Below are 12239 nucleotides of genomic sequence, written 5' to 3' on the forward strand. Positions count from 1 at the left end.
AAATCTCCACAAGAAAAGTTACGCAGTGCACTTGGGTTTACCGTTTACTACTATCCTGAGTTTTTGTTGATTTAGACCACATGATTTATCCTCGAACTTACTTATGGACGTAATCAATTAAAAGGAATTATTGAGGAATTATTGGCAACAAATAATATATTAAGGCTCTAACTAAGGATTATGTTTGTAGTTGACCAGTCAGACTCGTGACCAATGCAGTGATTAAAGAAACAGACCGGATTTACCCCCGAGTCAGAACAAGTTTTTGATTTTAAACCTTTATATTTGTGTGTTTTGGTCATGTCTCTGTCTTTGTGTCTCAGGAGCCTGAACCATGTCCGACAAAATGTCCAGTTTCCTGCACATCGGGGACATCTGCTCCCTGTACGCAGAGGGCTCCACCAACGGCTTCATCAGCACGCTTGGGTGAGTCCCGTCCTCCCGTTCTCCCGTCATCCCGTCCCCTCGTCCTCCTCGTCATCTAGTCATCTCATCCCCCCGTCATCTCATCCTCCCGCCATCTCGTCCTCCCATCATCTCGTCCTCCTGACCTCTCATCCTCTCATCCTCTCGTCATCTCGTCCTCCCGTCATCTCATCCTCTCGTCCTCCTGTCCTCTCATCCTCCCGTCATCTCATCCTCTCGTCCTCCTGTCCTCCCGTCCTTCTCGTCCTCCCATCATCTCGTACTCCGGTCCTCCTGTCCTCTCGTCCTCTCGTCCTCTCGTCTCCTCTCGAGATAAGAGGGAGAGAGGAAGGAGAGAGAGATAAGAGCCAGAGAAGGACCGAGGCCTCTGTGTCTCTGTGTGGTGGAGCATCGAGCTGATGTTGATCTGATGTTGACCTGAGGTTGAGCCAATGTTGAGCTGATCATCTTGTCCTTTCGTCCTCCCGTCATCTTGTCATCTCGTCATCTCGTCCTCCCGTCCTCCCGTCATCTCGTCCTCTTGTCCTTCTGTTATCTTGTCATCTCGTCCTCTCGTCCTCCCGTCCTCTCGTTCTCCCGTCCTCTCGTCTTCTCGTCTTCCTGTCCTCTCCTCCTCCCGTCCTCTCGTCCTTTCGTCCTCTCCTCCTCCCGTCGTGTGTGTGTGTGTGTGTGTGTTTGTGGACAGCAAGAGTAACAAACTGCTGCGGGTGAGATAAGAAGGAGAGAGAGGGGGAAGAGAGAGAAAATGAGTGAAAAGAGAGGAAGGAGAAAAAGAGAGAGAAAAGAGGTGGAGAGAGAGATGGTGGATACACAGAAGCACATGTGCAGGTCTCAGTAACAGTTCAGTTCGAGGTCGAGGAGTCGGGACTTTTTGCCCTTTGTTTTGAACGTTCTGTTGTGAGCGACTGATGACCTTCAGCTCGTGTTCCTCTTCCTGTTTTTCTCTTTATTCCAGTAGAAACGCCACTTTATCATCTTTAAAGTGTTAGTGCTCCAAGATTGTGGTCACTTTTACATTTATGATGATACGGCCAGCACAACGTACGTGTTTTATACTCAATAAAGCGCCAAAGCGTCCAGTTTGCGGTGCGTTTTGAGTGTCCAGAGCAAAACACGTCACATGATCACAGTCCACAGGGTCAAAAGGTCGTGTGAACAGTTTGTGTCTCTGTGACTTCAGCCGCATCAGTATTATTATGAAAACTAATGCCACGGATGAGATTTGAGCTTCTTTACGATTCAGCTCCAACTGCAAAACAAGACGATGTAAATACCTGAAGCCGCTTTTATTTTATCGCGTTTACATTGTGTGGCCCAAAAACGACGTCTTAAAGTCGCTGTAATAAAAAAAACAATGGACTAAAAAAGTAAACAAAAGTGTATTGGACTATTTTTGTTGCGAATGGTGCATTTCCTCATGACATTGTCCAGGCATCTCCTCCTGGCCCTCCTTCTCCTGCTCCTCCTCCTCTCCAGGCATCTTGTTCCGGTCCTCTGCTAACCAGGAAGTAAGGCGCCAACCAGGAAGTAAGGCGCTAAACAGAAAGTAAGGCGCCAACCAGGAAGTAAGGCGCTAACAAGAAAGTAAAGCGCTAACCAGGAAGTAAGGCGCTAACCAGGAAGTAAGGCGCTAATCAGCAAGTATGGCGCTAACCAGGATGTAAGGCGCTAACCAGAAAGTAAGGCGCCAACCAGGAAGTAAGGCACCAACCAGAAAGTAAGGCGCCAACCAGGAAGTAAGGCGCTAACCAGGAAGTAAGGCGCTAAACAGGAAGTAAGGCGCAAACCAGGAGGTAAGGCGCCATCCAGGAAGTAAGGCACTAACCAGGAAGTAAGGCGCCAACCAGGAAGTAAGGTGCGCAAGTCGCTGCTAGCGTTACCGAAATGGGCAAACTCCGCTCCGGCCTCTGAAAAAATCGGGCAAAAAAGTCGACTGCGGTGACAGTTTCTCCCCGTTTTTTGTTTCTCCGCAGCCTCGTGGACGATCGTTGTGTGGTGCAGCCCGACGCCGGCGACCTCAACAACCCGCCCAAGAAGTTCAGAGGTAAGACACCGAGCTCCTTATTTTGCCCGATCTAGCGGTTGTCACGGCGAACGTCACGGCGAATGTCGACTCTGTGCCGGTGCGTAATGGTCAAACGCTCTCCTCGACGACTCTTAGACAAACGGAAAAACTCCCACTGAACCTCAGCCTGATTCACTTCCTGTTTGTAAATCTCTTTTTTTCCTTTTCTTTTTGGTGCTGTTTTATCTCTCGTTTGAATGTTTTCCTTTGGTTGACTGTGTTGTCTTTAAAGTGCTCTATAAATAGTGTGGATTGGAAGTGTTTAGAGCGTTTCATCCTTTTCCAGACCCTCGAAGTGGCTTTATATTTCGACCGTTTTTTTAGCATTTGTTGCGATTTATTGCAGTTCTGGTTGTTTTACTGGATAATCAGAACGTGTCAGAGGCATAAAGCGGAGATAAGATGATTGTTTGTAATAGTCACGAACATCTAACTGAGGGGCCGACATCAGAAAGAATGTATTACAAAAAACTACACAAAAAGGTGTTCCAATACAACAATGTCACTAATAAACACCCATTAAGACAACAAACTGTAATTTTTAACTCAATAAAAACTTTCTTTCTTTAGTACCGTATTTTCCGGACTACAAGTTGCACCTTTTTTCATAGTTTTGGCCGGGGTGCGACTTATATGTGATATTATTTGTTATTTTCACACTGACAACCACATCTAGGCTCTAAGCGACGCAGAAGAAGAATCTGCACTTCCTCTTCCTCTGGAGTTTGTGGAGTTGTTTAGAAGTGACACAGAGGAAGAAGAATTCAATGGATTTAGTGATTTGGGGTAAAACTGATGCTTTGGTAAACTTGTTAGCATGTTCTTTATGCTATAGTTATCTGAATAACTGTTCATATGTTACGTTAACATACCAGACACTTACCACAGTTCTGTCTGTGCCTCATGTAGCTGAAGGTGTTAGCGTTAGCATACGTACACCTATTCACCATGTTCTCTCATCTGTTATTGTTTTAAATTGCATTTCAAGATGAAATGTCTGTTCTTGGTCTTGGATTTAATACACTTCCCCAAAAATGTGACTTATACTCCAGTGCGACTTGAATATGCTTTTTTTTCTCTATTAAGCATTTTTTGGCTGGTGCGACTTATACTCCGGAAATACGGTATTAACATTTGGTCTTTTTCTACCTCTGATTTAAATGAAGACGAACGGAAAAGTCAGACGATTGAGCTGAAGAAATAAAGTACATATGCTCCAGGTGTACACAGACACAGTAGTGATGTTGTCTTATGGTTGGGACGGGCACAGAAATGATCCTCTAATTGATGCGCAGGTTATTAAACGCTGACCGCTGTCTAGCACGACCGCGCCCAAATTCAGTTCCTCGTTCGACTCAAAGCTCCGTGAAGTCGTATCGTAAAAAAACCCACACATCATTTTGGGGGACTGTGTGCCATATCGTCCCATGTCGTCCCGTATCTTCCCGTATGGTCCGGTATCGTCCCGTGTCGTCCCGTATCTTCTCGTATGGTCCCGTATCGTCCCGTGTCGTCCCGTATGGTCCAGTATTGTCCTGTGTCGTCCCGTGTCATCCCGTATCGTCCCGTGTCGTCCCGTATCTTTCCGTATGGTCTCGTATGGTCCTCTATCGTCCCGTATGGTCCAGTATCGTCCTGTGTCGTCCCATATCATCCCGTATCGTCCCGTGTCGTCCCGTATCTTTCCGTATGGTCTCGTATGGTCCTCTATCGTCCCGTATGGTCCAGTATCGTCCTGTGTCGTCCCATATCATCCCGTATCGTTCCGTGTCGTCCCTTATCTTCCCGTATGGTCTCGTATTGTCCCGTATCGTCCCGTGTCGTCCCGTATCGTTTCGTATCGGCCCTTATCGGCCCGTATCAGCCTGTATCGGCCTGTGTCGTCCCGTATCGTCCTGTTTCGTCCCATGTCATCCCGTATTGTCCCCTATCGCCCCGTATCTTCCCATATGGTCTTGTATGGTCCTGTGTCGTCCCGTATGGTCCAGTATCGTCCTGTATCGTCCCATATCATCCAGTATCGTTCCGTGTCGTCCCTTATCTTCCCGTATGGTCTCTTATGGTCCTGTGTCGTCCCGTATGGTCCAGTATTGCCCAGTGTCATCCCATATGGTCCCGTATCGTCCCCTGTCATCCCGTATCGTCCCGTTTTGTCCCGTGTCATCCCGTATTGTCCCGTATCGTCTCATATTGTCCCGTATCGTCCCGTATCGGCCCGTATCAGCCCGTATCAGCCTGTATCGGTCTGTGACGTCCCGTATCCTCCCGTATCGTCTCGTTTCGTCTCGTGTCATCCCGTATTGTCCCCTATCGTCCCGTATCGGCCTGTGTCGTCCCGTATCATCCCGTTTCGTCCCGTGTCATCCCGTATTGTCCCCTATCATCCCGTATCGTCCCGTATTGTCCCGTATCGTCCCGCATCGTCCTGTATCGGCCTGTATCGTCCCGTATCGTCCCGTATCGCCCCGTATTGTCCCGTATCGTCCCGTATCGTCCCGTTTCGTCCCTTATCACCACGTATCGCCACGTATCGTCCCGTGTTCACTTCGCTCTCTCAAATATGCGCTTCACAAACAGACGGCGGCGGATTGGAGACCTTTCTATTATTAGGTCTCGCACAGGAAGTCGGAGTCGGCGCTCGTGTTTGTGTAACGCATCATTTACATTCTTCTGCAGACGTTACCGCGACGTAACCGCGCAGCTTTTACAGATAAAGGAGATCCGGGACTTTCCATAAACGCGCTCTTTCCACACAGGGAGCGCTTGATCGTGGGTCATGTGTAAGATCATGTGTAAGATAACATTTCTAAAAACATAGTCATAGTCAAAACATCTACTGGTTTGTGCAGACGATTATTTGCATATATTTACATATTTATTAGTCGTCAGAATATATTTTTATTTGTCGTCGATTTATTCTCGGCTTCAACAATCATGTCTCCAAGTCAAAATGTCAAAAAACTAATGAGCTATTTTGGATTTTCATCAATAAAACACTAAATTCTACACTTAAAAAATAAATAATAATAATTTCAAAGTGGTTTACCGTATTTTCCACACTACAAGTTGCACCTTTTCTCATAGTTTGGTCCGAGGTGCGACTTATATATGTTTTTATCTTCTCTATTATGCATTTTTTGGCTGGTGCGACTTATACTCCGGAAAATACGGTAATAATCGCTGACTTGGCGACAAACACAATAATCGTTGCAGTTCTAGTTGTAAAGCAAGATTTTGTATTTATTTTTGGCATTTTTTTAGACAAATGACTTTGAAAGCGGAAACATTCGGTCGTTGTTTTAAGTTGACTTATTATTTTAAAAGTCTCTCCTCTGGTCGTCATTGACTTTACATTTAAAGGTGCACAGTGTAACTTTCTGCTGTAGATCTGCTCCGGGCTTGTCTCCACGGCGATGCTATTGCTTTTGTGTTTGTAAGAAGCTGCTGCTGTAAAAAGTGAAATAACGAACTCACACTGACTAAATAGTACTGTACATTTAGAATACAGTTATTGTTAGAAGAGTGTGTAGCGTGTGTAGTGTAGAGTGTAGAGTGTAGTGTAGACTTTAGTAGTGTGTAGTGTAGTGTGGAGTGTAGTGTAGTATGTGTAGTGTGTAGTGTAGAGTGTAGTGTAGACTTTAGTAGTGTGTAGTGTAGTGTGGAGTGTAGTGTAGTGTAGTATGTGTAGTGTGTAGTGTGGAGTGTAGTGTAGACTTTAGTAGTGTGTAGTGTAGTGTGTAGTGTGTGGTGTAGTGGAGCAGGGCCCGTCCTGTCCACAGCCGTAGTGTAGTGTTTAGTCTGTAGTGTGTGTAGTGTAGTGTAGTTCGTATTGTGTGTAGTGTAGAGTGGGTAGTAGTGTGTAGTAGTGCGTAGTGTGTGTAGTGTAGTGTGTGTAGTAGTGTGTAGTGTAGTGTGTAGTGTGTAGACTAAATAGTACTGTACATTTAGAATACAGTTATTGTTAGTGGGGGAAGAAGTACCTCACTTTGTTACTGAAGTAAAAGTACAGATACAGGGGCAAAAAATGAGTTAAGTAAGCAAGCTTACAAGTATCACGCAAAAGACTTGACTTGAGTGAAAGTTTTAAAGTTTAAAAATGTATTTAAAGTGACGTTTTATGATTGTGTAATTTTGACTTTATTTGCTGTATTTGTACCCGTTGTACATATAAATGATAGTTTTACACTGATCGAGCAGGTATTTGTGGAGAAAAGAAGTGACATTAGATGAGTTTTATCCCAGTGCTTGCTGGGTAATTTCCTAGTGTGACGTCATCAATTACAAACAATTTGCGAATAATTGTTGTTGTCCGACCTGTAGGGTGCGCTTTAAAGAGTGTCATATGTAGTGACTGCAGATCGTCGATCAAATCCAATGCATTTCTGTATTTTTCTCGTGAAACGTGTTTGTATATTTCTGTTTGCTCAAAGTATTGAACTCCAAACCTTCACAAAGAACGTCACCGTGACCGAGCTCGAAATAACTCTCTTCGTTCTACTTTTCAGTCCAGTTAAAAATGTAGTGCAGTAGAAAGTACAGATTCTTGTTCTCAGATGTTGTGAAGTAAAAGTATCCAGTGTAAACAACTACAAAAATACAGTTACATAAAAATATATACTTATACACATAGACACATTCTTCACTAAAACGCACTGAACACATTCAACATTTGCCCAAAGTTCCTGGTTAGCCCTGCTCACAAATATGACACAGGTAGAGGTCGTTCCACAGCTGTTACCTAGCAACCAGACTGTAAACAAGAGCCAAACTTCACATAAATACCTTAAAACACCTTCCATCCAACGATGGTTTAAACTGTCAGAAAAGTGTGTCAGTGTAAACTGTGTCGCACACTGATGACATCACTGAGGGATTCAGCTCCACTTCCTGTCTGTTTAAACTTTTAGTTTTCAACATTTCTTCACAAACTGCAACTTAACAGAAGTAAAACTATGATAATCTTTACCACAGGTTCTACACCATTAAACTAAGTCAGAATTAGAGAAACAGGAGAACCTTTAATATGGACTTTAATGGTTGTTAATGGGTCAAATATGTGACCCATGTGTCCGGTGCCGTTTGACCGGTGCCGTTTGACCGGTGCCGTTTGTCCTGTCCAGTCTCTCCACGGCGTTCACATCGGTCTCTTTCAAAACCATGTGTTGCGCTCCCTCGTGTTGAACCGGTGAACGTGGATTTGTGTCGTTTGAGTTGGAGTGAGTCTGTGAGTGTCCTCTGCCCCGGCACCGGTCAGCTGCAGTGGACACGAGGCCTGTGCGTGTCACCGGGGCCCTTTAAAACCACCAGCAGCAGAGAGGAAGACCCACCAGCAGCAGAGAGGAAGAACCACCAGCAGAGAGGAAGAACCACCAGTAGAGAGGAAGAACCACCAGCAGAGAGGAAGAACCACCAGCAGAGAGGAAGAACACGAGGCCTGTGCGTGTCACCGGGGCCCTTTAGAACCACCAGCAGCAGAGAGGAAGAACCACCAGCAGCAGAGAGGAAGAACCACCAGCAGCAGAGAGGAAGAACCAGCAGCAGAGAGGAAGAACCACCAGTAGAGAGGAAGAACCACCAGCAGAGAGGAAGAACCAGCAGCAGAGAGGAAGAACACGAGGCCTGTGCGTGTCACCGGGGCCCTTTAGAACCACCAGCAGCAGAGAGGAAGAACCACCAGCAGCAGAGAGGAAGAACCACCAGCAGCAGAGAGGAAGAACACGAGGCCTGTGCGTGTCACCGGGGCCCTTTAGAACCACCAGCAGCAGAGAGGAAGAACCACCAGCAGAGAGGAAGAACACGAGGCCTGTGCGTGTCACCGGGGCCCTTTAGAACCACCAGCAGCAGAGAGGAAGAACCACCAGCAGAGAGGAAGAACACGAGGCCTGTGCGTGTCACCGGGGCCCTTTAGAACCACCAGCAGCAGAGAGGAAGAACCACCAGCAGAGAGGAAGAACCACCAGCAGAGAGGAAGAACCACCAGTAGAGAGGAAGAACCACCAGCAGAGAGGAAGAACCACCAGCAGAGAGGAAGAACACGAGGCCTGTGCGTGTCACCGGGGCCCTTTAGAACCACCAGCAGCAGAGAGGAAGAACCACCAGCAGCAGAGAGGAAGAACCACCAGCAGAGAGGAAGAACCACCAGTAGAGAGGAAGAACCACCAGCAGAGAGGAAGAACCACCAGCAGAGAGGAAGAACACGAGGCCTGTGCGTGTCACCGGGGCCCTTTAGAACCACCAGCAGCAGAGAGGAAGAACCACCAGCAGCAGAGAGGAAGAACCACCAGCAGCAGAGAGGAAGAACCAGCAGCAGAGAGGAAGAACCACCAGTAGAGAGGAAGAACCACCAGCAGAGAGGAAGAACCAGCAGCAGAGAGGAAGAACACGAGGCCTGTGCGTGTCACCGGGGCCCTTTAGAACCACCAGCAGCAGAGAGGAAGAACCACCAGCAGCAGAGAGGAAGAACCACCAGCAGCAGAGAGGAAGAACACGAGGCCTGTGCGTGTCACCGGGGCCCTTTAGAACCACCAGCAGCAGAGAGGAAGAACCACCAGCAGAGAGGAAGAACACGAGGCCTGTGCGTGTCACCGGGGCCCTTTAGAACCACCAGCAGCAGAGAGGAAGAACCACCAGCAGAGAGGAAGAACCACCAGCAGAGAGGAAGAACCACCAGTAGAGAGGAAGAACCACCAGCAGAGAGGAAGAACCACCAGCAGAGAGGAAGAACGCGAGGCCTGTGCGTGTCACCGGGGCCCTTTAGAACCACCAGCAGCAGAGAGGAAGAACCACCAGCAGCAGAGAGGAAGAACCACCAGCAGAGAGGAAGAACCACCAGTAGAGAGGAAGAACCACCAGCAGAGAGGAAGAACCACCAGCAGAGAGGAAGAACACGAGGCCTGTGCGGGTCACCGGGGCCCTTTAGAACCACCAGCAGCAGAGAGGAAGAACCACCAGCAGCAGAGAGGAAGAACCACCAGCAGCAGAGAGGAAGAACCAGCAGCAGAGAGGAAGAACCACCAGTAGAGAGGAAGAACCACCAGCAGAGAGGAAGAACCAGCAGCAGAGAGGAAGAACACGAGGCCTGTGCGTGTCACCGGGGCCCTTTAGAACCACCAGCAGCAGAGAGGAAGAACCACCAGCAGCAGAGAGGAAGAACCACCAGCAGCAGAGAGGAAGAACACGAGGCCTGTGCGTGTCACCGGGGCCCTTTAGAACCACCAGCAGCAGAGAGGAAGAACCACCAGCAGAGAGGAAGAACACGAGGCCTGTGCGTGTCACCGGGGCCCTTTAGAACCACCAGCAGCAGAGAGGAAGAACCACCAGCAGAGAGGAAGAACACGAGGCTTGTGCGTGTCACCGGGGCCCTTTAGAACCACCAGCAGCAGAGAGAAAGAACCACGAGCAGAGATGAAGAACACGAGCAGAGAGGAAGAACTTGAGCAGAGAGGAAAAACCACCAACAGAGAGGAAGTACCATCAGCATAGAGGAAGGACACGAGGCCTGTGCGTGTCACCGAGGACTTTTAGAACCACCAGCAGAGAGAAAGAACACGAGCAGAGAGGAAGAACCACGAGCAGAGATGAAGAACCACAAGCAGAGAGGAAGAACACGAGCAGAGAGGAAGAACCCGCAGAGAGGAAGAACACGAGCAGAGAGGAAGGACCCGCAGAGAGGAAGAACACGAGCAGAGAGAAAGAACCCGCAGAGAGGAAGAACACGAGCAGAGAGGAAGAACCACAAGCAGAGAGGAAGAACACGAGCAGAGAGAAAGAACACGAGCAGAGAGGAAGAACCCGCAGAGAGGAAGAACACGAGCAGAGAGGAAGGACCCGCAGAGAGGAAGAACACGAGCAGAGAGGAAGGACCCGCAGAGAGGAAGAACACGAGTAGAGAGAAAGAACCCGCAGAGAGGAAGAACACGAGCAGAGAGAAAGAACACGAGCAGAGAGGAAGAACCCGCAGAGAGGAAGAACACGAGCAGAGAGGAAGGACCCGCAGAGAGGAAGAACACGAGCAGAGAGGAAGGACCCGCAGAGAGGAAGAACACGAGTAGAGAGAAAGAACCCGCAGAGAGGAAGAACACGAGCAGAGAGGAAGAACCACGAGCAGAGATGAAGAACCACAAGCAGAGAGGAAGAACACGAGCAGAGAGGAAGAACCCTCAGAGAGGAAGAACCTGCAGAGAGGAAGAACCCGCAGAGGAAGAACACGATCAGAGAGGAAGAACCACAAGCAGAGATGAAGAACCACAAGCAGAGAGGAAGAACACGAGCAGAGAGGAAGAACCCGCAGAGAGGAAGAACACGAGCAGAGAGGAAGAACACGAGCAGAGAGGAAGAACCACGAGCAGAGATGAAGAACCACAAGCAGAGAGGAAGAACATGAGTGGGGTGGGTGTGGTCCTAAAGTCCAAACATGTTCCTTAGCGTGTTCTGTAGCCGCAGCGTGTTTCAAACAGCAGTTACCCATGATCCTTTGCTCCTTATCGGTGCAGCCGGCGTAAAGAATTTGTTGTTTTGCCAAAGCATTTCTGAAGATTATTTCTGCCACACTTAATCTCTAATGTAGACTTCCAGTGTAGCTCCACTCTGCATCACTGCTGGACGTCTCCACTAGCGTCCTTCAGAGGCCAGAGACTCTTAGAGTCCTTAAAACTCTAGGACTCTTGCTTAAGGGTTAAAGTCCTCGTGAAGTCTCGTTTTTTTTACTAATTGTGACATCGTTTGGTGAGTTTGTTCCGGCGGTGAATAATTATCACAGTTTTACATCCGTCGAGTTGCAGTTTGTGAGGAAAATGTGTCAAGTAAAAGTTGAAAATGACAGGCGGTCGAGCCGAATCCGTCTGTGATGTCATCAAAAAGCGCCGTTCTACGTGAAAAAAGCAAAGACAATTTGCAACTTACACATTTTTAAACAGTCATTTAATAAAATATAGGTGTTCTCAGGTGTCAAATCATTACTATTGTATGATTTAAATGGATTTTGGATGGATCTTGTTTACTATCCGGTTGCTAAGTAACAGTGGTGAAATGACCTCTATGTCATATTTGCTGGACATGTCAAACCAGGAAGTGACTTTATAAACATCGCCAAAATGGCAAAATTGGAGAAAAAACAGACAAAATGTTTGGTCAAATCTTAAATATAATCGGAATATAAACGTTCCTTTGTTTTACGCAAAAAGTGTCGTCTAATGTGTCACATGTGAGGAGTGTGTAGTGTGTGTAGTAGAGTGTGTAGTGTGTGTAGTGTAGAGTGTAGAGAGTAGTGTAGTATGTGTAGAGAGTAGTGTAGTATGTGTAGTGCAGTGTAGAGTTTAGTAGTGCGTATTGTGTGTAGTGTAGAGTGTGCAGTAGTGTGTAGTAGTGCGTAGTGTGTGTAGTGTAGTGTGTGTAGTAGTGTAGTGTGTAGTGTGTGGTGTAGTGGAGCGGGGCCCGTCTTGTCCACAGCCGTCCGTCATCAAGAGTCTTAGTCTAATGTGTCATCCTGTAGTGAGTGTGTAGTGTGTAGTGTAGTGTGTAGTGTAGTGTGTAGTGTAATGTGTAGTGTGTGTATTGTAGTGTGCAGTGTGTAGTGTGTAGTGTAGTGTGTAGTGTAGTGAGTAGTGTGTGTATTGTAGTGTGTAGTGTGTAGTGTAGTGTAGTGTGTAGTGTAGTGTGTAGTGTAATGTGTAGTGTGTGTATTGTAGTGTGCAGTGTGTAGTGTAGTGTGTAGTGTAGTGAGTAGTGTGTGTATTGTAGTGTGTAGTGT

At 47.4% G+C, this 12239-nt stretch overlaps 1 protein-coding gene across 1 annotated transcript in view; it reads left to right on the forward strand.

The window, feature by feature from the left end:
• Nucleotides 1-323: 323 nt before the first annotated feature.
• itpr1a (inositol 1,4,5-trisphosphate receptor, type 1a) overlaps nucleotides 324-12239 on the forward strand; it is a 201634-nt gene continuing 189718 nt past the window's right edge. The window contains exons 1-2 of the mRNA XM_072451506.1: nucleotides 324-426; nucleotides 2400-2470. Of these exons, the coding sequence (XP_072307607.1) occupies nucleotides 335-426; nucleotides 2400-2470 (163 nt within the window). The 5' untranslated portion in view covers nucleotides 324-334. The remainder of the gene's footprint in view (nucleotides 427-2399; nucleotides 2471-12239) is intronic.

The sequence above is a fragment of the Eucyclogobius newberryi genome, unplaced genomic scaffold, assembly GCF_026437365.1.
Source record: "Eucyclogobius newberryi isolate DKJ021-1_F unplaced genomic scaffold, fEucNew1.0.hap1 SCAF_19, whole genome shotgun sequence".
Lineage (NCBI taxonomy): Eukaryota > Metazoa > Chordata > Actinopteri > Gobiiformes > Gobiidae > Eucyclogobius > Eucyclogobius newberryi.